This window comes from Balaenoptera physalus (assembly GCF_965194825.1).
Source record: "Balaenoptera physalus genome assembly, chromosome: 1".
NCBI lineage: Eukaryota > Metazoa > Chordata > Mammalia > Artiodactyla > Balaenopteridae > Balaenoptera > Balaenoptera physalus.
The window spans coordinates 129,279,952-129,305,574 of NC_138882.1; the positions used below are offsets into that span (position 1 = coordinate 129,279,952).

General features: G+C 42.5%; 1 protein-coding gene across 4 annotated transcripts in view; it reads right to left on the reverse strand.

Annotated features, from left to right (window-relative positions):
- Positions 1–25,623, reverse strand: part of ST6GALNAC5 (ST6 N-acetylgalactosaminide alpha-2,6-sialyltransferase 5) — a 189,369-nt gene that overhangs the window by 8,409 nt on the left and 155,337 nt on the right. For 3 of the 4 annotated variants that reach the window (XM_082420881.1, XM_082420882.1, XM_082420880.1), the window contains 2 exons: positions 15,976–16,385; positions 8,412–8,519 (listed from right to left, as the gene is read on the reverse strand). In XM_082420881.1, coding sequence (XP_082277007.1) covers positions 8,412–8,519; positions 15,976–16,385 — 518 coding nt within the window. Of the gene's footprint in view, positions 1–620; positions 8,047–8,411; positions 8,520–15,975; positions 16,386–25,623 lie in introns of those variants that run through there. The other variant, XM_082420883.1, reaches the window with a different exon arrangement.

Here is a 25,623-nt window from a genome sequence, read left to right on the forward strand (position 1 = left end):
AACTATCACACAAATCCAAAGTGATGGACATCCTACAATGACCAGAATTCTTCAAATGTGTTGGAGTCATGAAAGATAAGGAAAGACTGAGGAACTGTCACAGACTGGAGGAGACTAATGAGACATGATAAGAAAATGCAAGGGATCCTGGATTGGGTTCTGCAGGAGAAAAATGACATCAGTAGGAAAAATGGTGAAACGTGGATAAAGTTTGAAATTTATTTAAGAGTATTGTACCGGTGTTAATTTCTTAGTTTTGATAATTTTGATAATTGGACCAAAATGGTAACATTAGGGGAAGCTGGGTGAAGGGTATACAGGAACTCTCTGTACAATCTTTGCAACTTTTTCTGTAAGTCTAAAACTTTTTCGAAACAAAAAATTAAAAAAGGTAATAATGTTATAAAGTTCTGTAGGAGATTCTAATATGCAGCCAGGTTTAAGAAGGCTGATTTAGTTAAATACCTGCTAAGCCTCAGTGCTTAGCTTATGTTATCTCCTTCATTCTCCATCAGGCGTCTAAGGTTAAGTATCACTACGCCATGTGATGGGTGAGCATCCGGCACCCAGGGTGAGAATCGGGCACCCAGGGTGAGAGTCCTGTGCCTGGTTTAAGCACACAGCCTCACTCATGGGCCATCCAAGATTCTAGACTTGACTCACATAGTGCTCAGTACTCCACATAGACTAACATTTAATCATCACGTCGCCCCAGTGAGAGAGGTACTGTTATTACCTCTGTTTTACAAATGAGAAAACTCATACCCAGAGAAATTGAAGAAGTTTCAGGGCCCAGATCTGAACCAAAGCTGTACTCTTAAGAGTGAGGCTCTGTGTCTTGGAACAATTCCTGTGCCACCAGGTGCCTGTCTGCACTAATGGCACCCCAGGTTCCCGTTGGGTTGGCACCACATGGTTGAGAGCAACTCTGTCCTTGCTGCATTCTCCCAAGCACCCACCTACAGAGGTGCCCCGTGCCTGGTGGGCACTGTGCAGCAGGTCAGGGTGCGAAGCACAGGCCTCATGCTCAGTTACAATTCTGCCCACTGATATCTTAGCTATGGCAGCAGGAGCTGGTAATGTGCCATTTTAAATCTTCTAAAGCTAAGCTGTGCAATTGGAAAGAAACCTTGTATCATTAACAGGTAAGGGTGGATATTTCCATTTCTGGGTATGATCTAGGTTGACCCTGACCTCCCAGTTTGGGCTGGACGATCTAGAAGGCTAAAAAAGATCCCGATGAAAGAATGGTGCTTTTGCCTCTCTTTAGAGCTCTCAGATACTCTCTCCAAACACACTGTTATTCTTGGCATGGTATACAGTACCATATAGCAGGTAGTCAGGAACTGTTTGAGGAATAGCGTTGAATCAGTAGCCGTCAAGTACCTCGGTTGTTCTGAAATTGGCTTGCATTGGGGGCCTTGGGGACATTATGGAGCATTCAGAAGAAAATGTTCCCCTAACAGGCCTTCCTACACAGCTGCTTCAGGCCTGGGAGGCCCCATGAACCACCTTTATTCTGTTGCCTCCATTTCTTGTTTTTACAGCCTCTTTTGGGAGGAAACTGCCACACACCTTGGAAGCCAGTGAAATAATACTTGTGTTTCTGGGGCACAAAAAACGCCGAGAGCCTGCAGCTGTCCACCCGGCATGGGTCAAAGGCCCAAGTGAGTCGCCGGAACCCCATATCCACACCCAACCACTCAGGCACCTCAGGTGGTGCCATAACATCTCATAACGGATGCATTGTACCCATGGGAGAGAGGAAGGTAATGAAAACACCCAGTGACCAGTAAGTTGGTCAAATTATAGCAAAGACAGAAGAAGAAATTATGGCAAAGTTAAGCATCTATGAAAAAAAAAAAGTACCACAATGTATTTTAAGTTCACTGCATAAAATGTGAACCACGTGGATGCATTATATTCCATACCCGTCCTCTGTAAGCATCTGATTCTACAGGGTGGACTGTTGCCAAGTAGGAGCTTGCCCTGTTATGCTGGCAGCTTTATTAATGTTCACTAGCTAATAACTCTAGCAGAATCAACTCTCTGATATTCACGATACCTTTGAGATGTCCTTCACATTATGGATAAGATATTAATTTAGTTCCATGACAGTGATCGCTCTGAGTCGTTACTCTGCTAATTAATACTCAAGAAATGATGGGTAACAGACAGTTGTAAACTTGGTAATGTGTTAAGTATGACCAGAAATAAGACAGTTAGGTAGAATTTAAATGCTTGGCCCATTATTATCACAAATAATTTACAATGGAAAATGAGTTTAAAAATACTCACCATCACTTAGTTTGGAAAGCAATGATAACAGAGCTTTTTCATTGCAATTTATAGTCCATCTAGAGAGAATGGATTTGGCTTCCCATATGGATACGGCATGATTTAAAGGTCTATGTCCCCATAATAATATATTTTGAGGCTGTCTCTGGTGTGACACGACATTAATTTTCTCTGGCTTTCTGAACACCGATGAGCCCGGAGTCCAGTGATAGAGGCAGGATGGAGACTGATGCCTCGTGCCTGAGGACCCAGTGCTGGCCTTGGCTGGGAATGATACAGGTGGCCACCAGTGACTTCTTTGGACCCTTGAAATCGGAACTTGCCACTGGCTAATTATACTCTTCACTCACCTGGCACTTTTGATCTTGGAATAAATATAGAATCAGTCTCCTAAACACCGTCAAGGAAAGGAAGGTTTTTATTTATTCACTGAGTTAATCAATACTGAATACATACTATGTGCCAGACACAATGGCAAGAGCTAGAGACACAAACGTGGCTTGAGATAGGACCCCTTCCCTTGAGGAGATTACAGGCTGATGAAAGAGATGGACATGTCACTCAGTGAGCTGAGGCAGAGGCGGAGGTGGCAGAGGCCCCAGTAGGGGCCCAGGTGGGGTCTGACTCAGATAGGAAGGCAAGGAAAGCTTGGAGGAGGAGGACCTCCAAAGCAGTGGAGGGAGGGGTTAAGAGTTTTGGCTCTTGAGCCCTGAAGACCTGAATTCAAATCCCAGCTCGATCACTTACCTGCCCCACGACTTTGGCCAGCTGTTTCATGTCCTAAAGCTTCGTATGTAAAATGGCGATAATAATAATGTTTATCTCCTGGGATGATCATAAAGGTTCCATGAAATGGCACCTGTACTCGTACTCAGCTCACCACCAGCATGTGGTATGTGCAGAAAAAATATCAGCCATTAATATTACGGTGAAGAAGCGGTAGTGATCAGCCAGATTAAGAAGGAGGGGATGGATGATCCGAGATGAGGGCAAAGGGGCAGGTGTGTGCAGGGTGAGCTCCTTCTTAAGTTCCTCAGTATGGCTAAAGCAAGTCTGTGAGTAGAGGAGATGAGACTAAGGTGGCTGCAGAGGTCAGGTCCTGAGGGCTTGTGTGCTAAGCTAGGGAGTGTGAACTTTCTTCTAAAAGCTGTGGGGACCTATGGAGGGGTTTAAGTGATATAGAGTCACACTTGCGGTTTATCCAACAGCACAGTGGTGTTTGGAGAGGAAAGAGAAAGACCAGAGTTGGAGAGAGCGGTCAGGAGGCTACTGCGGCACCAGATTAAGGAGGAAACGGTTGCACGCCAGTCACGTGACTTTTAGTCAGTGTTAGATTCTGCCAGGTTTCGAATAACATGTCCTTCATCTGCCACCATGGCCACTTATACGTTCACTGTTTCCATTTGTGGTTTTAAATATGAACGTGGGGTTATTCGTCTCTCTAAGGAGTCCATGTGCTTAGTAGTTTAGAGGCTACTGGAAATCTTCTTGCCAATGAATGATTCCTGGAAGTAAGTCAGGCCCTTTGGGTGGGAGGGATGAGAAGGCCAGACGTCCAGGAGAGCTGGATGGAAAATGACAGCTCCAGGCTTGTAGGAGTGAACCCACCCACACGTCTTAGAAGTCAGGCACTCATGGATTGCTCAGCTGTCTGCTCCCAGGATATAATTTAGTCCCCTACTCCCTGTCCTACTCTACCTCCCTATATGTTCCAGCATATAGCAGCTGACATTCCCTTTGGGTCACTGCCACGCTAAGCTGATGGAAATGACTGCAGAAGTAGTCCGGTGTTTGGTCCTTCTGCGCCTTGGTTTCCTTGGCAAGGAGAAGGTGATGACTCTATTCTCCTTAAAAGTGTGTGAGAGTGTGATTTAGATTGGAAAGCGGCATCACCGTATCTTGGACCAGAGGTCGTCAAGGCTGTCAATGTTCTTATTTGCCATGGGACCCTTTGTGATATGACAGCCCATAGGTAAAACAGAAAGAAGTTCATCTGCTGCCGATGAAGTGGGGCAGGAGGCAGCAATGTTCTTTCAGCTTAGCTCCTTGCCCTTGTTCCACCGGATCGGGTCAGGAGGAAGCTGGAGCTGGATGTTTCAATAAAGCCCTGCAGGTCAGAGACTACTGACAGGCAGAACGTGAATATTTTCTCCCACAGGAACCTTGGGAACCTTCTGTCCCTCATGACTGAATTGTGTCCAAGTGACACGCAGGAGACCAAAGGCAGGAACCCTGTTTCATTCATCTTTGATTATGTCCCTAAGTGCCCAACACAAGTTAGGTGAATGAATCAAAGTCTCTGTGATTTGTTTAGTAAATGACTTCTTTTGAGGGTCCTAGTTGTATCTCAAAGTCTGGAAAGGTTAATTTACCCAAAAAGAGCAGTTGGCTCTCCTTTGGTTTGCTGAACTCTGGCCCCATGTGCCTAACTCTTCCTTCCAGTGAGAAACTGGGCATAAAGAAGCCACAGAATGGGGGGGTGGGTCTGCTGTAAGCAGCCCGCGGGGTGTCCTGCAAGGAACTGGAGGGAAAGTGGGACCCAATTCTCATGGGAGCCTTTCGTGTCCTTGGCCCTCCCTGCCAACCAAGCACCGTTCATTAGTGCTCACCAGACAGCTCCTTAAGATGTGCTCATGGGTGCACACCTGCAGATGAGTGAGCCCTTTCCCCTCGTAAATTTATCCACGCTTAACGTACACCAGCACTGTGCCAAGCATTCCTCATCTATTATGTCATGGAATTATCGTATAACCCCGTGAGCTAAGTACTAATGTCATCATCATCTGCAGACATGGAAACTACGGCTTCTGAGACGGTCATTAAGTAACCTGCCCACGGTAACTAAGGCTCAGTGAGGTTGAATAACTTTCTCAAGGTCACACAGCTTCTGATCTTGAGAAATATGGCTCATTTTTGGTCGTATAAACACCCTTTGACTACAGCACGAGAGAGAGGACAGGGCCATTCATTCACTCGGTATGTATGGAGCATCTGCTATAGGCCAGGACGGTACCGATCTACTGTCCTGTGCACCACGGCTCCAACAGTGATTCCAACACACAAAAAAGTCTCTGCCCTCGAGGTGTTTATATTCTGGTGGACTCAACCAGCGTGAGGTCTGTCATCTCACAAAAGCTTCCCTACCACTTTTGGCCCCGGTGATATCTTATCTCCCTAAGTCCTACAGCTCATGACACACGTAGCCTGCTGCCCTTAGAGTTCTTAACTTCTTTCAAAATCAAGACAAAGGGGGAATGATCAGACTAGTAGTTGGATTAACTTATAAGTTGCTTTTTCCTTTTCTGGTGGTGATACTGTTTGCAAGAGTCATTTTGACTCCAAGTGGCTTTGCTGTGCTTGTTAGATTTCTGTGTGGGTAAGGCTTATCGTAAGCCTCCAGGAAGCAAGAGCTGTGGCCTGTTCTTTGAAACCCCCCCCAAAATTCTTGGTACCTTTCAGGGTAACTCTCAAGGACTTAGGATAATATTAATAATTATTTTATATATTTTATGTATAATATTAAAGTATTAGTAATACTAATGTTATTAATAATCTTTCCTGAGCACGAGCTGTGTGCTGGGCACTGTGTCAAACGTTCTACAGCCATGATCTCATTTAATCCTCACCATGACCTGTTTGCTTTTATCATTATTTTCTTATGCCCATTTTGCAGATGAGGACAGCAAGATTCAAGGTCACCGGCAGGAACTGGGTGCCTGGTGGTTCAGCCCATGTGTCCTAGACGTGAAGACGAAAGGCACCTGGGAATCAGTCTGGGCTGCTCCTCTCGTTCCCTTCTTATCCTTCCTAAGCAGGCATCAGGACTGAAGAGGATGCTGTCACCAGCCTAACCCTCTGCACCAGAGGACACCCAGCACACTTCTTCACTTTCTCTGATAGGACACTGGGGGTGGGGATCCTTCTGCTGAGTTCTTGCCGAAAGCATCTTATGAGAACAACTGTTGAACCTGTGGGATGGTGGCTGAGGAACAGAAATTCAGAGCGGCTCCCAACATACGGCGCACGGACAGTATCTTGACTTCCTTGCTAGTGTCACTGTATAAATTGTTCCCATCCTAAGTGCACCAAGCCGTGATGAACTAACTCTGAGTAAGAGAAATGACAGGTTAACTTGCCTTTCATTTGTTTTCCATAATAAGTGCAATATTTCCTTGAACACTTTAAGTCATTAACATTTCAATTTATTCATGCCCTTTTTCTCCGGTGCCCTAATGGCAATATTACATAATTATATCTGCCGTCTAACCATCAGCTTTGATGGCTCTTTGCATGCCCAAAGGGGCCACTGCCACTGCCTTTGTTAGCCTGTTGGTTTGAGGAGGCAGTTTGCTTTTTCACACCATCTTACCTACTTTTTTTGCACAGAGGTTGTCAAAGGGGAAAACAAGGCCAGTGCATTAAGTGATGAGGAACTGGTTGAGGATCCAGGCTCGCTCTGGCCATGTACTAGGCGCTGTTCCAAGCACTTTACATGTATTCGCTTATTTAATCCACCTCCAACCCTCTGAGGCAGAGTCTATTATTATCATCACATCCACTTCTAATGGCGAGGAAGCTGAGACACAGAGAGAATGAGCGACCTACTCAAGGTCGCACTAGGTTAGTAAGTGGCAGGGCTGGGCTTTGAACCTGTGCCGTCTGGGTCCAGACTCCACCCCCTTCCTTACTACATTATGTCTTCCCTGGGGATGCATGAGTTCAGGCAGATTTCAAAGCCCTGCTCTGTCCACCCCTTTCCTTCTCCCCTGTGACCTGACTCTCACATATAAACTAGTACTGCTGCTGTGTGGTCTTTGGGTTAAAGAGGGTGGGAGAAAAGTGGCAAAGTGATAACGGCACAATTAAGTATACTTCATCATTCTTGCAGCAAACCTCCAAATGGTAGATTTTGCCTGAAGGCCCACGGCCTTTGAGAAGTTCTTAGGTTTGAAACACATGAAAGTATAAGCAAGCATAAATTTTAATGAACAAGTTTAAAATGCCCTCCCACCCCAGATCTTACCATTTGAAGATCATGACTGAGGCCATGTGCAGGTCAGCAGGCATGCCTGAAAACTAGGAAACTTTCTGATTTTATTGGCATCACTCCTTTAGGTTACAGGTGAATTTCAATCGGCCTTCCACAAATCAGGCCCTGGATATTTCTCAGTGTGTCTGTTAGTACACACCGAACTCTACCTGGGCACATGCCAGGAGGTAACTTAAGGCAGCAACAGAGATGTATGTGTGTTCCCTTTAAAGCGATACATCAAAATACTTATGCCTGTGCTTTTGGTCTTAGAAACACAAACCGAGGCTACTGATGTGGAAAGGGAAAGAGACTAAGAGGAATATTTTAATTTTGGAAAATAGGCCTTACCGTCAAAGAAATTGCCCTCTTTAATTCATTAAAAATTACCACATTCCTTTCAAATGAGAATAAAACTAACATTTCTTTTTTTTAAAAATTAATGAATTAATGAATTTATTTATTTTGGACTGTGTTGGGTCTTTGTTGCTGCGCACGGGCTTTCTCTAGTTGTGGTGAGCGGGGGCTACTCTTCATTGCAGTGTGCGGGCTTCTCATCGCGGTGGCTTCTCTTGTTGCGGAGCACGGGCTCTAGGCACGCGGGCTTCAGTAGTTGCGGCTTGCAGGCTCTAGAGCTCAAGCTCAGTAGTTGTGGCTCGCAGGCTTAGTTCTCCGCGGCATGTGGGATCTTCCTAGACCAGGGATTGAACCCGTGTCCCCTGCATTGGCAGGTGGATTCTTAACCACTGCGCCACCAGGCAAGTCCCCAAAACTAATATTTCTTAATGCTTGTTCATTGTTAATATTATGCCAATTACTGCATTACTTTTGGTTGATAAATATTCAGAGGATAAACGAAGCCCACAAGATGGATTAATTCTCCAGCAGTACAAACAAAAACTTTCAATATTTTATATCACATAATTAAATGCTGTTTGTTGTTTCTAGAACCAGGACTTGGGACATGTTAATTAATTGCTTCAAGAAGACAGGAAGACATGTTTCATGGTTGATAGTTGGAATCAGACATTTATAAACACTGCACAACACTGCTGATGAATTACATTTGCAGAATAAATCCTACCTGCAGAAGTCTGGGGGCACCATGCCATAAACATGGATCCTGTCACAGAGCTCCAGGGCAATGGTCATTGTGAACCAGCCAGTGCTGAGCCAAGTGTTGGAGATCTTCCTGGAAGGAACAGCAGTTAAGTCTGCAAGCTGGTAAAATAATCATTATACCCACTCCATCTTAAATCTTTTCTGGAACAAGGCTGACTATAAACACACACACACTCTCTCTCTCCATTTGGTAAACTCTCTCTCTCTCTCTCTCTCTATCTGCTCAAGCTGGAACTTTAGCAGATAGAAATCTGTTACTAATACCACCATATTCCATGATAATATGATAAATGATGTCAATGCTCCATCATGGTGGATTCTCAAGGGACTTCTACATAGTCAAAGATGATGATCAATGTTTCAATGTTTAAGTGCGAATTATTACCACTCAGTTTCTTGTAAGATGACAATCCTCGTGTGTCGACTCTTTATTAACTAGAATACTTGACTAGCTATAAGTATTCTTTTTTCTCCAAGCAGGGTGGATAACGAAGAGCTTATTAAATGTGAATAAACACACTTGTCTTTATCTATCAATTGATCAACTGATCGACCAAATGATCTTAGGGTAGAAGCTTGCCTTCAACTAGACTAATTAACACCAACATCTTGACTGAATGTCTTTCCTTAGAAGGAGTACATTCATTTGGGAATGGGCTAATGACCAGAGGAAAAGGGACACAGGGATGCTTACGTTTAATTGAGCATTTGCTTCATTTTACCTCAGAACAGTCCGAGCCCTGTGAAAATTTTTATTAAAAGACCAAAAATGGACAGAATTTAAGGAATAAATCGGTGGGTTCCAACATTCATTCATTTGCCCATTCAAACATCTGTATTGAGCCCTAACCACACACCAAGTCTAAGGGTAATCGTGGAGACACAACATCAAGGTCTAATTTGACTTGTGAGGATGACTCGGTCCACCAAGCTATGCTGCTGTGGATATTAATTTCAATTCTTCGGGGGTTGCTGCATTTACTTTTTTTTTTCAGTGCTTGTGGCATGCCTCATTAGCCAGTTTCAAACACCTTATCCCCAAGGTCAGACTGTCTGACTTTGCCCAGCCATAGCACCGTATGTGATGTGAATAAAAGAACTGCAGGAAAGCTTTTCTACTTGCACTGCATAGCACCCCTCTTTGAAAAGGAAGAGTTTTTGTTAAGCAGTTTGCATTATTTCCATTTCACATAAGGAATAACAACCAAAAAAGGCATTTTAAGATGTCTTTTGTTTTGTCACATACCTGACAGGAATGGGTAATTTAGTCATTCCTGAGTTCGTGGCTTCAACTTTCTAGTTCTTAATTCCTTTACTCATTTTTATTTTCCATTCCATTGTATCCGGATCCAGTAATATCCCAGGAAGTACATTTAAAAAATTCTCAAGATGGATATAGCATGGATTTGTATCTTACTAGTTTCTATTATTCACCAGCTAAATGACCTGAGGCAGGTTATTGCTGTTCTTTGAACCTTGATTTCTTATTTAGAAAGCAAGCATGGGAAGCTCTATCTTCTTGTGCTATTTTGAGGACTAAAGGAGAGAACATCATAAAAAGTTATCTAGTCTGGTGTGTTGATACATCAAGATCCCTTCCTCCCCTCTTGGTTGCTAGGTTGGAGCAAATGAAATAAATAATTCAACCATTACTCCCAGTGCTTTTTAGCAGACACAAAACAACTGATATCCTTCCAACACTGCTACTGGCTCTTGTGTAGGAGCCATCACCAGTAGTCAGGGCAGTACAGTAAGTCCCTTACATACGAACTTTCAAGTTGTGAACTTTCAAAGATGTGAATGTGCGTTTGCATGTCCAATCACATAAGTTAGTTCACGTGTCTGGCATACAAAGTCACATGTGTGCATCCTCTACAAGTGGTTGTGCTTTCGTGTACTTTACTGTACAGTACTGTATAGAGTACAGTAGTACAGTATCTTTATTACAAGCCCAGGATGTCATCTATGATGAGGAAAAAAGAGCTACTACCCAGACATCACTGGATCCTTTTTTCAAGAGGGTAGATAGAATTGAATCCAGCAAGGGAATGGAACTTGTGCCATCAACATCAGGCGTGAGTGAAATTGCAGTTTGCCCTCTGTCTCCTATTGCTGACGATCCTTCAGCTCTACCATTTCCCACCTCCTCTCCCTCCTCCAGTCAGTAAGTCTTCTTGCATGTTCACTCGATGCCAGCTCCTGTATACCAGCTGTTGTACTGTACTACTGTACTTTTCAAGGTACGGCACTGTAAGATTAAAAACTTTATTTTTTGTGTTTGTTTTTTTATGTATTATTTGTGTGAAAAGTATTATAAATCTATTAGAGTACAGCACTATATAGCCGATTGTGTTAGTTGGGTACCTAGGCTAACTTTGTTGGACTTACGAACAAATTGGACTTATGAACACACTCTCAGAACGGAACTTGTTCATATGCAGGGGACTTACTGTAATTAGAAAATTCTGGAGCCTCCAGCCTACATAGGTATTAACAATCCCCCTTGTTTTTCACCAGGGCTATAAATTTGTAAGACCTTTGGGACTGAAGGAGGTGGGACAGAGCAGAGCTGACTGAATGGGGGAGGGGAAGAGAAGGCAGTGCCTTGCCTCAAGTTAGACCATGTCTTCACCAAGGCTGTGACCTTGAGATGGTAGGTTGTTCTAGGCTTAAACTGGGAGAGTGAATAACCGGAATGATGTGGCGCCCAGGAGGAGAATGACAGCTTACTTATACCCCCAGATTCCCGATCCAGGAATCACACTCATGTCCCTATGCTTTCGAGTTGTAGGAAACACTAAGAGGGCTTTTCCCAGGGGCAGAAACTTCCCTACAACTCTGGCTTTCTTTTGTGTGATGTAGTAGAAATCACAAGCCACAGCCTGAAATATAGGGGGATATGACTCTACAGAAAAAGATTTAATGGGTAAAAATGGGGAGAATAAAAAGCGGAGGACGAAAGAAACTAAGGTGAACATTTCTTTAAAGTGCCACTTAAAATTCCCCGGACTTGCGAAATAATAGTCTTTTGGGATCACATGCTATAGAAATGCAACTGCTTTGTGCTGTCTTTCTAAAAAGATTCGAACTCTTCTGTGAAAGAGTAAAAGAAATAACAGACATAGAGGAGAGGCAAAGAGAGACAGAGAGATAGAAATAAGAAGGGACAGAAGGAAGGAAGGAAGAAAATACAGTAGACAAAGGTTAAAACCCTAGAACAAGACTGGAACCATAAGTTGACCAGATTCTAAAGCTCTTCCTACTGTATCACACTGATTCCCAAGAAAGGGAAGGGCATCAATACTTTACAAAAACAAGGAAAAACATAAAATGGATAGAGTCATCTAAATATGCTAAAATGAAAAACCTTCATTTTACTGAAATAATATATAAAAATTATTCCAACAGAGGTCCATAGTTCTATGATTCTTCAAATTATTTTTCTATTAAACAATGTTAATAGGGTGGGTAAACAAGCTAGAAGTCTACATTAATAACAATCTAACCAGACTTTTAAACATACCGTTTTAGCTAGAGAGACAAAATTATTAGCTCAACTGTGTCAGAAACTAAAATGAAATTAAAGATTATTTTTTATTTTAAAAGATCTCTCCAGGTCCAATAAAATATACTTCCTAACCCTACTTGATAAACCACACACCAAAAAAAAAAAAAAGATTCGAACTCTTTTTCCAACAAAGGAATATCTAGGGTTTTTACACTTAATCAGCTGTAATGAAGGAATATGAAGAGCTGTCATGTGCTTATTAGGGAAAATTATCAGATATTCTTTTATATGATGAAGTAACACACTGAGCTGATAATGCTATAGTACACACTAAATTACAATTAAAGGCCTTTCTGCTCCACCAGAATCTCATTTATAATCTCTATGGAAACATTCTTCCTGCAGTTATTTCATTTATACTTCTTTTATCTAATTACTATAATATTGGTTCTGAATCATATTTTCCTAATGTACCCTATTCAGTTATAAAGTTATTTTCAAGTACAGTTACTTTCTAATACCAAAGAATACCACTTGGCCATCTATGTCATTTATCATGCTTCTTAATTGCAGATTGTTCCTGAGCCATTTTTTTCTCCACTTTTAAGTAGGGTGAAATTTCCATAAATCAAAATCTATTGAATTATCTCATTTCTTCAAAATATTAGCCTGAAATGAATGTCCTGATTATGAGATTGCAAAATTAGATATTCCATACTTTGTGTATCTTTAATCCATACCACTGTTTTGTTAGGTTTCAAGAAAAGCATACACAGAGGCAATACTGTTAGACCCTAAGTGTTTTGTGTTTTAGTTTATAGAAATAGTTTTGTTCTGAAGGGCTGTTTCTGACTTTGTTCTTTAGCTTGAAGTAGACTGAAGATTAAGAATATGGACACATGAGAATATTGAGTCAATACAATATTAGCTTCTTTAAGACAGTTTCTTAAAGGTAAGAGGCACAAAGATTCTAAAAGTGGACAGTGTACTTTGGCATCCTACAAATCCATCAGTGTGATTCCCTGTGTGGGGACTGCGTGGATCCTAGTAGATGGATGAGAAGCCTGGTAGCCAGTCCATGAAATTTTATCTGTCTCTTACCATCTGGGCTCACTAAGGACACAGGCTTATTGAGCAAAAGGTTTTCACTGGTCAGAATTTAATGAATTTAGTGAGTGGGTTATGTCTTGATGTGAGATTGTTTCCTAAAGATGTAAGGATGTAAAGACTAGTCTCCAAGTTTTCAACTTAATCCCTTAAGAAGATCCAGAGCAATGTGTAAGTATCCTAAATAGCTAACACTGCAGCAGTGTTTCAGGAATACTTAAATTTAGCAAACAACCATTAAACTCAAAAGAGAGAAGTGTTTTCTATTGAAGAGAGTCTTTCTACTTATTTTGAATTTTCCAACCAGAAAAAATGAAACTGTAAATAACGTCCCTTATTCTCCTTCTGTTATAAAGTGCTCTCTTGGTTAAATAACTCATTCAAATGAGCAACAGTCTCTTATTTGTGGCTTTTAAAGGACAGCAAGTGACTGGATTTCATGACAGCGTGTGATGACGACCAGGATCCCTCATGTGATCTACTGGCTGGGCTAACCATGGAGTCACCTGGGCTTCCAGGGAAGGAGGCCACAGTGCCAGTGGCCAGGTCTTCCTCTCCTCACTCCATCAGATGCCATGCCCACTTTTGCCTGGACCAGCCCTCAAATGGTCACAAGGTTTTAAGGATTTAAAAAGAAAGCTCTTCCCTGCAAAGAATTTGGGAATGATGGGCTTTGGTCTTTCTTTAAGACTCTGTTCTTCATAATGAGCTGCCTAAGCTAGCCAAAAGGATTTAGTACTTCACATTCTTTACTTGTCCTTTCTCTTTAGTTTTAAGATAAGAAATTGATGCAGGAACAGTTTTTGTAAGGGAGGGGGTAAATTACATCATTAAATGTGTATTAGTTATAAACATACGTGTTTTAGAATTAAGGAAATGAGGAAATTTAATTATTAGACTGGTCCTACGAGGCCTAGTCACTATGCCCTTTTCACATGTGAGGTCACTGAAATGTTAGATATCTTGTCCAAGGCCATATAACTAGTGAGGGACAAAGAATTCCAACCCAGAGCTGTGTGTTTGGACTACACCACACTGCTCCTTTCAATTCCTATAGCTGCCCTTTTCTTCACCTAGATTTGGCCAGCTCCTCACCCTTTATCTCTGCTTCCTCTCTGGCTACTCCCCGCCAGCACCCCTGTTGCAGCCACAGGGACTCTTCTCCAACCCCCTGGAAGTCCTCTCACCTCCGAGCCCTTATACCCATAAGGATGTTTCTCTCTGCCCTTCTCAGGTTCTTCTTTACCTGGATAAATACTTATTGGCCTAGGTCTCAGCTTAAATGCACCTTTTGGAGAAAGTCTTTCCATCACACCCTCATCTTCTAGACCAGTGCTTTTCAAAAGATTTTGACCTATAGTCAGAAATACATTTTACCTCATGATTGAGCATATATGCTCACATGTATTGTACATGGTTTTCATTTCATTTTAGTTTTCTAAAGTGTGTAATTTAGTGTTTTTTAATATATTCACAGAATTGTGCTATCATCATCCCTATCTAATTCCAGGGCAATTTTATCACTTCAAAAGAAGACCCTGTGTATGTATATTTCTATGTATAAAACCGAAACAAATTTTATCCCATGAAATAATACTTTGCCTTACTTACTATAGGAGATGAATGCTGATATTGTCTGTTTTATTCCATTCTTTCCATTACATTAAAAAAAAAATCTTGCAATGACTCAATACATACATTTCATGTTCCATTACTGAACTGTAAGCAACAGTTTGGTAAGCCTTGTCCTAGACTACGGCAGGTCTCTCTGTCCCACTGGTCATGGCACCGTTTTCTTCCCCTCACATGACCTAGCACACTGGCCGCTACTTGGTGAATATCTGGTGGCCCTGTTAAGACTATATTCTGGGAGGGCAGGGTCTAGATCTGCCTTATTTCTGACTGTGTATATCCCCAGTACCAGGTGCAGTGAAGTAGTAGGTACTCTGTAAATATATGTTGACTGAATAAATATTTGCCTTTGAAAGAGAAAAATAACCCTATACACTTCTTTTTGGTTAGTGTTCACACAAGTAAAATAAAATGCAATAAACCTATTATCTCGCACTTACTACCAGTGTAAGCCAGGGGCAGTGTTGCCTCACCCTCCAAAGTAGGGATTTGGCCCTGAATTATCTATATAAATGTCTCAGTGCTTCCTTTCACTTTGCCCTATAAATTCAGCTTCAGCCGTCCAGTCTCCAGGAGGACCCTACCAATGAGCTCTGTAGATGGCATGAGCCGTGTGGTCACAACAAAAAGCGCTTAGCAAAAGCTCTTAGAAATAAAGTAATGCCGTTTGCAGCAACACGGATGGACCTAGAGACTATCATAGCAAGTGAAGTAAGTCAGAGAAAGACAAATACCACATGATATCACGTATATGTGGAATCTAAAAAAATAATATGAATGAACTTATTTATAAAACAGAAACAGACTTACAGACTTAGAAAACAAACTTACGGTTACCAAAGGGGATAGCGGGGGAAAGAGATAAATTAGGAGTTTGGAATTAACTACTAGTATATATAAAATAGATAAATAACAAGGACCTAGTGTAGAGCTCAGGGAACTATATTAAATATCTTGTAATAACCTATAGTAGAAAAGAATCTGAAAAAGAATATGTATATTATATATGCATGTGTATATATAATATATATAAAAATTATATCTCTATAACTGAATCACTTTGCTATACACCTGAAACTAACACAACACTGTAAATTATCTATACTTCAATTTTAAAAATGGTTAAAAATTAAATTAAAGAAAAAGAAGCTTAAGGAGATGAGCTTATCTGACATAAGCATAAAAAAAAAAAAAAGCTTTGCTTTTGTTGAATCAGCCAGCAAGGACATCTCCTCACCCTCCCCTGGACCCCGGCCACCCCCTGCCAGCGCCTCTGTACCTGTCTTTGCCGGTCTCGCGCTTGAAGAGCTCGTCAAACTGCAGCATCTTGTGGCGCGTGATCATGAAGGCCTTCAGCCGGGGCAGCACCTGGCTCAGGAGCTGCAGGTTGTTGTAGACCTGGCCCTTGCCGTCGCGCCGCATGTAGCTGCTGGGGCCCCAGAAGATGAACACGGTGCCCTGGCTGACGTTGAGCAGGTCGTGGCGGTTGCGGAGGATTCGCTGGAGGCTGGAATGCGCGATGACCCTCAGGCTGGTGCGATTGCCCACGTCGTGCCCGTAGCCGCGCGTAGGGGCGTCGTTCATGCGGATGACGCACTCGGTCTGGTCAATCCGGGGGCCTCGCAGGCTACGCAGCAGATGCCCCGAGCTCGTCACCAGGGCGCAGTCCCTGCAGTGCATTTTCAGGGGCTGCAAGGAGGGGGAGAAGGACCCCATCAGCGGCAACACTCGCTTGGCACCAGCAGGCCACTTCCCTGCCTCCGAGGGCTGCTATCTTCGCTCTTCTCCCTCCTATGCCAGAATACATCCCTTCTGCTAGTACCTCATCCACCCCTACATTCTCTTCCAGACTGGTGACAGGGAGTACTGGACAACAGGGAAAGAGAGCCAGCTGTGACCTGTTGACCACTGGGCGCTGGGCTTTATTGATATTAATATATCAAATCGTCATATCAACCCAGCAAACTTGCTGTTACTGCCATTTTATAAATAATGATACCCTAGGCTCAGAGATGTTAAAAAAATCGCCCAAAGGTGCATAACTAGCAAGTAATGAAGTCATGCTTTCAAACCCAGGTCTTTCTGAATCCAAAGTTACCCCCAAGTTGAAGAAAAGACTATACTACAATTTGCTGTGACACTAGTTTTAAGGCTCTTAACTCACCTTATTGGAAGTTAAGCATGTATCAGTGTTCTTGGATGCTGTACAAATATATTTATCCTAAACAGACATCGTCTAAGAATCACATGAGAAAAGACATGCAAATTGTGACCCCTCAGAAGCCATAATTTTGAGATGACAATTAGGATAGTTTCTCCCCTTTCAAGGGGAGAGGGAGAGAAATTGAGTCAGTCCATCTTCAAAAATGTAAAGAAAGCCTCAAGCTCATCCTCTGTACTCGTGCCCTGTGGAAGCCCTGGCCCTGTGGTGCCCACCAGGGACAACGCCAATGACAGTGCTCATTTCAACATCCTGAACCAGTGATGTACTTTCTGAACACCTACATTCTTACAAATTAAACAGTTCCCTGTTCATGTTTAATGAGAAATATCTCTCAGTTGCTGCTTGAAGATAATGTAATTAGGGCCGGAGGCCCAGGCCAGCAAGTGCACAAAAAAATGACAATCAAGAATGTTCTGGGGCTTCCCTGGTGGCGCAGTGGTTGAGAATCTGCCTGCCAATGCAGGGGACACGGGTTCGAGCCCTGGTCTGGGAAGATCCCACATGCCGCGGAGCAACTAAGCCCGTGAGCCACAACTACTGAGCCTGCACGTCTGGAGCCTGTGCTCCGCAACAAGAGAGGCCGCCATAGTGAGAGGCCGCGCATGGCGATGAAGAGTGGCCCCCGCTTGCCGCAACTAGAGAAAGCTCTCACACAGCAAAAATAAATAAATAAATAAATTTATAAGAATGTTCTGAAGGACAGTTGCACTGTTAGATTTTCCCCAGAGCCTCTGCCCTTCCTCCCTGTTAACTTTGAACTGGACGCACTGGCTCCCCGCACAGTCTCAGAAAACTGGATCCAATTTAGTGCTGCGTATATACAGCCTTGTATTTACTCTTGGAGTTTCCTAAGCCATAGCTCTGTCTTCCGAACCAGACAGAGAGCACCGAGGGCGGTCACCTTCCCTCACTGCAGAGTGGCCAAGGGCACCCACACAGGATGGTCCAGGCTTGTCTACACTACTTGTTAGCTATGGGACCTTGGCAAGTCACTAACCTCCGCAAGTTTCAGTTTTCTCATTTTTAACTGAGGATAATTAATGCCCCATTCCACTTCGATAGAATTAAAATGTACACAGTGGTAGGTTGAGCCATTTAAAATTGCCAATATTTGACCTGCGAAAGTAGCAATTGCATGGGGTTGAACCAAGTCCTTACCATTGGACCTGGCACAGTGTCATTCATTAAGTGACGGCTGCTCTGGGGCTTTTCAGGCAGAGTGGAGCGCATGGTAGGTACGCACCACATCAGTGTGTACTGATCGCTCTGGGTTGCTAATTGACACATGGGCTTATGAAATGGCAATTCTCCCACTGCAAATTCTCATCATTCATTTGACATCCAGTTACTCTTAGGTGACAAATGTGCTGGGCGGCAAGAATGCAAATGGAATGGAAAAACAGAGCCCCTCAAAGTTTATACTTTACTGGGGGGCAGTAGCTCAGAGATGTGCAATGACATGTGACACAATGCGGGGCTGTGCCGCACTGTTAGTAAAGGGGGCTGTTTAGAGCACAGCAGGGCTGGGGGCACAAAGGAAAGAGTGGTCAACTTAGTTAATATTTCTGATGTTCTTTATGTGCCAGGCACTGTTCTGAGCTTTTTATATAGTTGAATTAATTCTTCAAATAAACCTATAAGAAAGATACTACATCATCACCCCTGTTTTACTAAGGAGAATATTGAGAGGTAGAAGAGGAACCCGGTTTGTTAGGGGTTGTTTGGGTTTTAGCATCCAAAGTCCTGTATCCTGGGAAACCTCTACTCATGTTAAAACATTCCTACAAAGATGACAGGGGCATCTGCAAATAGCATGTGACTAAATGATGATTAGGGTCAGGAGACCCAGGGTCTAAAGCAGACTTTATCACAAATTGGGTACTTAACTTTCTCACCCGTAAAACAAAGAGAGCGCCAACTAGACACTTGTGGCCAGATGATATTCATTCGTTCATTCATTTAACAGACACTTATTAAGCACTTAATACACCCCTGAGGTACAGTGTAACTCAGTCCGTTTGCTTAATAAGGTCACTTTGCAAGATTTCATTCCACTGGACCCTAAAGCCATTGGAACCTGCTTTTTCTCCTCAGATTCACCTAGAACTATTATCCTGAATTTTCCAGTTTGATTTATAATTTCAAGACATTGTGCTCATTTTTACTGGGCAAAAAATTCTAAAGAAAGGTTCCAGCATTTCTTTCCCCATAATTAATTATTCTGCTGTGATTCTCAGAGCATAGGCTGCTTGACGGGTGAAACTTGTAACACCTCTGGAGATTCCAAGGCCTCCTCTCTCCCCCTCCCCCTCCCCCCCCCTCTCCCCACTATGCCCATGTGAGGCCAGATGAACACCCTTTCAGGGAAGGCCAAGGTTCCTGACTGTGCCATACGGACCCTCTGTGCTTACTGGGCGACACCAGAACATGCTGGGGTCCACCCAGCCCCAGAAAGCCCTCCCTCATGAGTCCTGCCCACCTGCCTTAGCTCTGAGGTATTGATTACCTCAGGCACCAGCATCCTCTCTTTGAGTTGTACAGATGCACCAAACAATGCAAAAAAGATCTAAGTCTGAATTATGCCTTAAGTGCCTTTTGGTAAGTGGTGCCAATAAAGTGACAATAGCTGTTCTAAATAAACAATGTTACACTTCCTGCAGTTGAGAAGAGCATGTACCAAAGGCTGAATCACTTCCAAAGGCGGAAACGAAGTCTCTTTCCTGCATTCAGAGGGACTAAGGATATCTTGGGAGGCGGAAGGACTATACAACCTGTGGGACCCAGGTTCTTGGGATGTTACAGTCCCCTGAGACAGCCCTGCTCCTCCACATCGAAGTACCATTATCACCCTGAGTGTCTTAATGATATGGGTGAAAATACGCATACCTTGGTGAGTTAAGATTCCTGATGTAGTACTGAACATGTTCTTCCCTTAAACACTCAGATGCTGGGTTGATGAATCACCCAGCGGAGCATGGGAAGGTGAACTTGGGGCTCTGCCAGCAGGCCAGGGAGATAAAACTCCACCGAGGACAGGAGAGGGGAGGTGGCTCCTGGTGAACTCACTGCCTGCCTACGCCTTCCCTCCTCCTTCTTTCTCACAGTATTCAGCCTCCCTGACTCTTGGGGACATTTTCCTTAAAGACTCATTTGGTGAGGGGTTCTGCCCTTTGTAGGAAACATGGGCACCCGTGTTAGGTCACTCCAACCTTGGTAATCTCTCTGGCTTCCTGACCTATGTACAGCAGTCAATTAATACTAAATTGATTGATGGGTTGATAAGTGAGTGAATGAAAGCCAACCTCCAGGCTTCTCAGTCCTCCACATATACAAAGAAGACATGATGTGACGCCCTAACCAACAATTCTCCTGCAGCCCTATGTACTAATACCATGGAGAGAAGCAGGGGAGAGCACAGAGGAAGCCCTGTCCGCAGAGAAGGAGGCTGGGCCGTTTGCCTCAGGGCCACTCAGCCCAGGGAGCCACAATGGCCAGAGCTCAGGGCACTGCTTGCAATTAATGGCTGACTGGGAAAATGGCCCAGGACACAGTAAGGGCCATTAAACCCAGCTGATTATTAATCCCCAGTAAGAGCTTGATGCCAAGGTCATTAGAGCTGTTGTGCAGTGAAAAATGCTGAGGAAAATCTACAAGGCACGGAGGAGTTACCTCTTCTCCAGGCCACTGATGCTCAGAGCAGCAGCCCAGGCCCCAGGAGTGCGGTGCACAGGAGCCTGTGGGGGCAGGCGGGCTGGCTTCTAGAGGGAGTGCGCGCACACACACACACACACACGCACACGCACACACATGGGCACACGCAATGCTTACCATTTTATTTTTGCTGTCACTTTTGCTTTTTGATAACATGCAAGGATTTGTCATCATCCCATTTCCTAGGACAGTGGCTGCAACTCACTGGGGGCTCATGAATGTCTTAGAATATTTTAGAATATTTGGGATATTTAGAATATTTTAGAAGGTGTGAATGAACTTCTCTCTCCACCCCCGACTCCTGGGAAAAAAAAACCCACAATCAGGGAACAGGGGAGAATGACAACTTTCATCACAACTTGCTCCTTTGGGCCGCGGCGACAGGAGCAATTCCTGCTTGAGGAAGCACGCTCAGGGGATCCAGGTTTGATTTCTGTCACAGCCTGGAAGAGCAAGTGCAGAAGGCATTCTCCCTGTGACCCAGCTGATGCCTCCTGAGCCTTTCTTAAAAGAACAGAACAGGCCAAGTCAAATTTAACTTGACACCTAAAACACTCAGTGACGTCCTTGCAAACATTTGCAGCACGGCAATCTCAGGCTTCACTGTAAAAAATTCTGATTTATTTGGCAGAGAGAAAGCCACCTCAGAACATAATGTCCATTAGTTTGGTAATGAGACCAGTCTTGCTCTGGGAGCTGACTGTTGGTCTGGAGCAAACATAAGATGGATTAAATGGCTTCGCAGGTTTCAAGAATCTCTGCACTTTCCAATCTGATATTTTCCTGTAATTACTGGGCTTTTACTACCTATCAATCTCCTTTTACCCTGACACTGGGTATAAGCCACTCTGGTTATTTAACATGATTCACTGGAAAAATGTTACTCTTCCAAGTTGCTCCTCTCCCTCTTGTTCAATGAAAGCCCGCCCATCAGCCAAGAAGTCCTCCTCTCTCCACCAGCACCACTTTCCATGATTTCCATCCACTGGCTGGCTAAGGATGAAGGAACTCCTTGGGTAGGAGGAAGTACTGAGCAGTGTTTAAAATATGGCCTTTGGAGTCACTGGCTTCGAACTTGCTTCTTCCACTCCTTAGGTGGATAATTTGGGGCAAACTGGCTTAGTTCCTCTGAGCCCCAGTTTCTTCATCTGTGATCTGGATATAGTAACGTCAGTCTCAAAGAGAACATTTGCCTTTTCAATTAATGGTGTGCCTTCCACCCAGCCACTCAAAACAAAATTCAAGGATTGCTCTTGACACCTCTTTCTCTGCCCCCTACAATGCATCCAGTCCTATTGGATCTCTCCTCCTATAGATGTCCCAAATCCTAGCTCTTCTCACCATCCCTGCTGCCACCCCCTTCATCAAAGCCACCATCATCTCTCTTTAGCTCCTGCTGCACACTCGTAACTCTTTACTTCCCTCATGCCATCCCTCCTCTATATTCCTGTCTCCACAAAGCTCCTGGGGTAAACTTTAATATGTAATTACCAGAGAGTTCTGTACAAGATGATGCCAATACCATACTGTTTGATTACTATAGCTTTGTAATATAGTTTAAAATCAGGGCATGTGATGCCTCTACTTTTTTCTTTTTTCTGTTAATTATACTGCCATATCTCCATTTCCTGTTGTCTGATGTGATTTATATTATATAATATAATAATTTATATTATTCCCACACCCAGGAAGCTCTTCTCCTGATCTTTGCATGATGACACCTTCACATTCTTCAGGTGTTACCTCAAACCACCTCCCCAGAGAGACCTTCCCTGATTCCTTAATATTTCCACTGCCCTCCTTTGCCATCTTCTGTCACTCTCTCCATTTTCCAGGCTTATTTTTTTTTATCTTTTTTTTTTGGTTGCACCATGCAGCATGCGGGATCTTAGTTAGCTCCCCAGCCAGGGATTGAACACGGGCCCCTACAGTGAAAGTGCCAAGTCCTAACCACTGGACTGCCAAAGAATTCCTTATCCAGGCTTATTTTTAAACTCAAGCATCACTACCTAAAATAATCTTAATAATGGCTTGTGTGTTTACATGTTTATGCCTTTCTCCCTTACTAGAATGTAAGCTCCAGGAAAGGTGGAGCTTTGTCTTGTTCACACTGTGTCTTCAGCCCCAAGAACAGTACCAAGAATAAAGAAAAAGTTCAACAAATATTTCTGAATGAATGACTGAAGGATAAACCATGTAGCACCTACCACAGTGCCCGGCACATCAAGAGTATGAAAGAAATGTGCTTACTGTATTTGTGTCACCATTCTACTAGTAACCAGTCCCTGATGTTTTTTTGTCTGGGTGAGTAGGTTGATATATTCTAAAGCACAGTATTTGAATTCTCCTGCATATGTCATAACCACCTTCAGCACTAGGTGACCTTCAAAGAGAAGTCCAGGAAATCCCATTAGTTTTTAAAAATTTTTAATGGAATTGCATTCTATTTTTTTTACATGCATTCTATTTTTCAAATGTCTTTTGACACCTTTATTGATATATAATTTACATACCATAAAATTCACTCATTTTAAATGTAAATTCAATGATTTTTAGAATATTTACAGAGTTGTGTGACCATCACCATGATCTAATTTAAGAACATTCCTGTCATCCTGAAAAGATGTACATCCTTACCAACACTTGTTATTTCTTGTCTTATTGATAACAGCCATTCTTACAGGTATAAGGTGTTATCTCATTGTGGTTTCGTTTTGCATTTCCCTGATGATCAGTGATGTTGAGCACCTTTTCATGTACCTGTTGGCCATCTGTATGTCTTCTCTAGAGAAATGTCTATTCAGATCCTCTGCACATTTTTTCTTCCAGTTTTACTGAGATATAATTGACATATAGCACTGTATAAGTTTAAGGTGTACAGCATAATGACCTCTGCCCATCTTTAAACTGGATTGTTTGTTTGTCTGTTTGGTTTTTGCTATTGAGTTGTATGAGTTCTTTATATACTCTGGATATTAACCCCTTATCAGATATATGATTTGCAATATTTTCTCCCATTCAGTAGGTTGCCTTTTCACCTTGTTCACGGTTTCTTTTGCTGTGCAGAAGCTTTTTAGTTTGATGGAGTCCCACTTGTTTATTTTTGCTTTTGTTGCTTTTGCTTTTGGTGTCAGATTCAAAAAACATCATCACCAAGACCTATGACAAGTAGCTTACCACCTCTGTTTTCTTCTAGGAGTTTTATGGTTTCAGGTTTTATGTTCAAATCTTTAATCATTTTGAGTTAATTTTGTGTATGGTGAAGAGGGTTGTCCAGTTTCTTTCTCTTGCATGTGGCTGTTGAGTTTTCCCAATACCATTTATTGAGGAGGCTGTCCTTTCCCCATTGTATATTCTTAGCTCCTTTGCTCTAAATTAATTGACCATAAATGCATGGGTTTATTTCTGGACTCTCTAGTCTGTTTCATTGATCTGTGTGTCTCTTTTTATGCCAATACCATAGTATTTGATCACTATAGCTTTGTAATATAGTTTGAAATCAAGGAGTGTGATGACTTTACTTTGTGCTTCTTTCTCAAGATTGCTTTGGTTATTTGAAGTCTTTTGTGGATCCATACAAATCTTAGAATTGTTCTCTCTATTTCTGTGTAAAATGCCATTGGAATTTTCATTGTGTTCTTGATTTGCATTTTCTTAATGACTAATGATGTTGAGCATCTTTTCATGGTCTTATTTATGCCATTAGTTTTCAGGTTTCTAATTCCATCTATTGCACCCCATCTCTACCCCAAATAAGTTCTACCACGGGTAGGTGATTCTATTGAACTCTAAGTCAACATTCTGTTGACTTCTGCAGGAGTCTTGTATGTGCAGGACCTACAAGCCAGAGGAGGGTGCATGGTCTACGTGCATGGAGAATAGAGAGAAAGAGGGGCCTTTTAATCAACACCTTTAAGTCAGGAGAGGTAAATCCAAAGTGGAAAATCAGGTGAGCATTGTCTGGGACATATGTTTATATTTAAACCAGATTTTGTAAAAATAGAACTACCATTTGATCCAGCAATCCCACTTCTGAATATACATATGTAGGAGACAAAATCAGTCTTTTGGAGAGATATCTACACTTTAATGTTCATTGCCACATTGTTCACAGTAGCCAAGATATGGAAACTCTGTAAGTGTCCATTGATGGATGAATGGATAAAGAAAAATGACAAAGAATAGTATTCCACATACAATGGAGTAGTATTCAGCTATGAAAAGAAGGAAATTCTGCCATTTACAACAACATGGATGAACCCAGGGGACATTATGCTAAGTAAATTAAGCCAGACAGAATACTAGATGATCTCACTTATACTTGGAATCTGGAAAAAAAAGTTGAACCCATAGAAAGAAAGAGTATAATGGCAGTTGCCAGGGGCTGGGAGGTGGGGTAAATGGGCAGATGTTGGTCAAAGGGTACAAACTTTTATTTATAAGATGAGTAAGTTCTGGGGATCTAATGTACAGCATGGTGACTATAGTTAATAATACAGTATTGTATACTTGAAATTTGCTAAGAGAGTAAATCTTAAGTGTTCTCACCACATACACACCCCCCACACACGCAAAAGGTAATGTGAGGTGATAGATGTGTTAATTAATTTGATGTGGTAACCACTTCACAATGTATATGTATATCAAATCATCACATTATATACTTTAAGTATATACAATATTATTTGTCCATTATACCTCAATAAAGCTGGGAAAGAAAAGAAAGCCAGATTTTGATAATTAAAGTTAGAAAATTTACCTAGTCATATTATATTGAAATGAGTTTTCTAGAATTACAGAATAGACGACTGACAGAAATCTCAGAGATTAAGTAGCCCAGTAGTTCTCTGAGTATGGTTCCTCAACCAGCAGCAACAACAAAGTCTAGAAACTTTCTAGAAATGCAAATTCTCAGGCCCCACCCTAGACCTTCTGAATCAGATGCTCTGAGGTGAGGACCAGCAATCTGTGCTTTAGCAACACAGGTGATTC